This window comes from Puntigrus tetrazona, chromosome 3 (genome assembly GCF_018831695.1).
Source record: "Puntigrus tetrazona isolate hp1 chromosome 3, ASM1883169v1, whole genome shotgun sequence".
Taxonomy (NCBI): domain Eukaryota; kingdom Metazoa; phylum Chordata; class Actinopteri; order Cypriniformes; family Cyprinidae; genus Puntigrus; species Puntigrus tetrazona.
The window spans coordinates 13,048,606-13,051,628 of record NC_056701.1 but is presented as its reverse complement, the minus strand read 5'-3'; the positions used below and the strand labels follow the sequence as shown (position 1 = coordinate 13,051,628).

Here is a 3,023-nt window from a genome sequence, read left to right as displayed (position 1 = left end):
ATTCCCAGAATTGAACAAAGTGTAAATATTAATTTTCATAATTCTAAATTTAGTGTTTTTCCACAGGTATAGACTGTCAGGTTGTGCTCACACAGTCTAAACAGTCAGTGGTTGTGTCTCCGGGTTCTTCCTACAAACTGACCTGTGCCTGCAGTGGGTTTACTGTTAGTAGCACTAGCATGTTCTGGATCCGTCAGGCACCTGGAAAAGGACTGGAATGGATTATTTTTTATTATTTAGATTCTGATAAGAGCTCAGCTCAGTCGGTGCAGGACAGATTCACAGCATCTAAAGGCAGCTCTAATCTCTATCTGCACATGAATCAGTTAAAGCCTGAAGACACTGCCGTGTATTACTGTGCAAGTGATACTGTGAAAGCACAAATAACTCATCATGGGAAATGAGGTCATGTTTGAATTACAAGCTCTAAAGTAGCTCTAAACTAACATAGCAAAAAAAACATATATATGCTTTTTTTTGCTATGTTATAATGAGTACAATATTAAATATTGTTTAGTACACTGCAGCAATAATTCATTGCTTCCACAAGAGGGAGCCCCTAACTTCAAATGAAAAGAGATATTTAAATCACTTAAATGTGGTTAAACTGCAGTCCATGTGTAATTCTTCAACAGTGCCATTTCAGTAACACCTCCTCACTTTTTCCACCCACATTACTTTATAGCCCAAAAATGTGCCCTATGCAAATTCACTCTTCACTTCACCTGTATATAATGTTACCACACACATAATTCAGTTCAACAATCATCAAACATAACATAATAATTAAAAATACACCCATATTGTGAGACAGCTTTTTAACAATGGGGTTGAAAAGCATTTGGCTGTTGATTATTGTAGTGATTTTAACTCAACAAGGTGAGGTTTTCTGTTTTTTTGTTGTTGTTGTTGTTGTTGTTTTTTCTGTGTATTTGATAAACTAATGGCTCTTACATCAGTGTAATTTATTTATTCCTGTTCCACAGGTATCAGTGGTGATGAAATCCGGTTGGATCAGTCATCTGCTGAGATAAAGAAACTTGGAGAAACAGTGAAGATCTCCTGTAAAATATCTGGTTTTACAATGACAAGCTACTACATGCACTGGATACGACAGAAACCAGGGAAAGCTCTGGAGTGGATTGGGAGAGTTAACTCTGGCAGTAGTTCTAGCTCTAATTATCTTATTTATGCAGACTCCATGAAAAATCACTTCACTATGAGTGAGGATGTGTCTCAAAGTATTCAGTATCTTCAAGCTGAACGTCTGAGAGAAGAGGACTCTGCTGTATATTACTGTGCTCGACAGACACACTGACTCCATCTGATGAAGCAGCTCTACAAGAACTCACAGTAACTGAAGTGAGAGGATGTGTATTATTAGCTTGATACCATTCACACTCAAAATCCACATGTACATCATATCACTAAGAGTTTAACCTTGATTTAAGTGGTCTTCTGCTTTCTAATTATAAATTACTAAATTATTTTCTTTATTATTCTCCCATTTTTTAACTATTATAAATTGTTTCTAGCATAGCAGATGAGATTCCAACCTAAAGAACTGTCATGATTCCGGTCTATGTTCCCCTATTTTGTTTTTTTGGACTATTATTCGTATCTTAGTTTTCCCTTCTTCTTTTGCCCATCTTGTTTCCCTGGTAATTGATTAGCTCCTCCCTCCTGATACCTGACATCCTGCCTATTTAAACACCAATGTTTCAGTCCATGGTTATCTGTCTGTATGGTTGAATTCACCCTGTGTTTGTGATTCTTGGTTTTTCTTTTTGTTTTTTCTTGTGTTGGATTATTTTATTATTAAACCATCAATCCTTTAAAATCACTGTAAACAGACTACTACCAAAACACCAATAATAAAAACATATACAGTGACAGTTTGATTTCTTCACTATGCCAGAATTAATAATTAGAGGGGTACAATTTGAAGCACTGCTGCGAAATAACAAAAGGGTACATTGTTTTGCCATAATTATTTATATATGTTTAAGTTCATTTGATGAGTTAATGGAATTTGAAATGTATTTTTCTAAACATACAAAAATTGTATGCTGGCAAAACCATGTACTGCCCTCAAAACAAAATAATATGAATTATGTATTATATCAGAATTAAAAGAGTTAATCAGAGTTGCCTTGTTTTGCTCAATATATGCAAATGTTCTGATGTAGTCGGGAGGGTCAGTGAGTCAAAAGACTTCAAAAGTCCCAGCGGTGTTTGTCTCCAGCTGCAGTGAAGCTAAATATTTTACTCTACGGTTCATAGTTTTATTGTGATGATGGAATTGTTACTGCATTTAGTTTCGCTGTTGATCATTTCATGTGAGAAACTAAATTTTTCTGAATTGTTGAGAACATCCCACTGTTCTAAATGTTTTTAACATTACTCCATGTTTTTCAGCTGTTAGTGGTCAGTCTTTGACCTCCTCAGACTCTGTGGTGAAAAAGCCTAGAGATTCAGTGACTCTGTCCTGCTCTGTGTCTGGATTCTCAATGAGCAGCTACTGGATGCACTGGATCCGTCAGAAACCAGGGAAAGGACTGGAGTGGATTGGATTTATAGATACTGGCACAACTGTATATTATGCTCAGTCTCTACAGGGACAGTTCTCCATCACAAAAGACACCAGTAAAAACATGCTGTATTTAGCAGTGAATAACCTGAAGACTGAAGACACAGCTGTTTATTACTGTGCTAGAGGGTCACAGTCACACAAAAGATAGCAGGACCCAACAAAAACTTCTAATGCGTCAGATCACAATAGTAGTTTTACTGCAAACAGCTCCAAAGTAATAATAATGAAAAAAATTACTTGTTTTAAGATGTTATTTACACACCTAGGCAATTATTTGGTCACTTTTAAAAATAATTGTCCATCATTAACAGGCAAATATGCAGGAGAAAATTCAGGGCAAATGAGTCGTAATACAGAAACACTTCAACTACTAACTACTCTGGAAACAAAAATAACTAGTCATTAAGTAATAACTAATTTAGGCTTCAAA

At 35.7% G+C, this 3,023-nt stretch overlaps 1 gene segment (V, D, J or C); it reads left to right on the top strand.

Annotated features, from left to right (window-relative positions):
* Positions 1-767: 767 nt before the first annotated feature.
* Positions 768-1,343, top strand: LOC122332129. The segment is given in 2 exon segments: positions 768-879; positions 987-1,343. Coding segments are annotated over 2 exon segments (387 nt in total).
* The last annotated feature ends 1,680 nt before the right edge of the window (positions 1,344-3,023 follow it).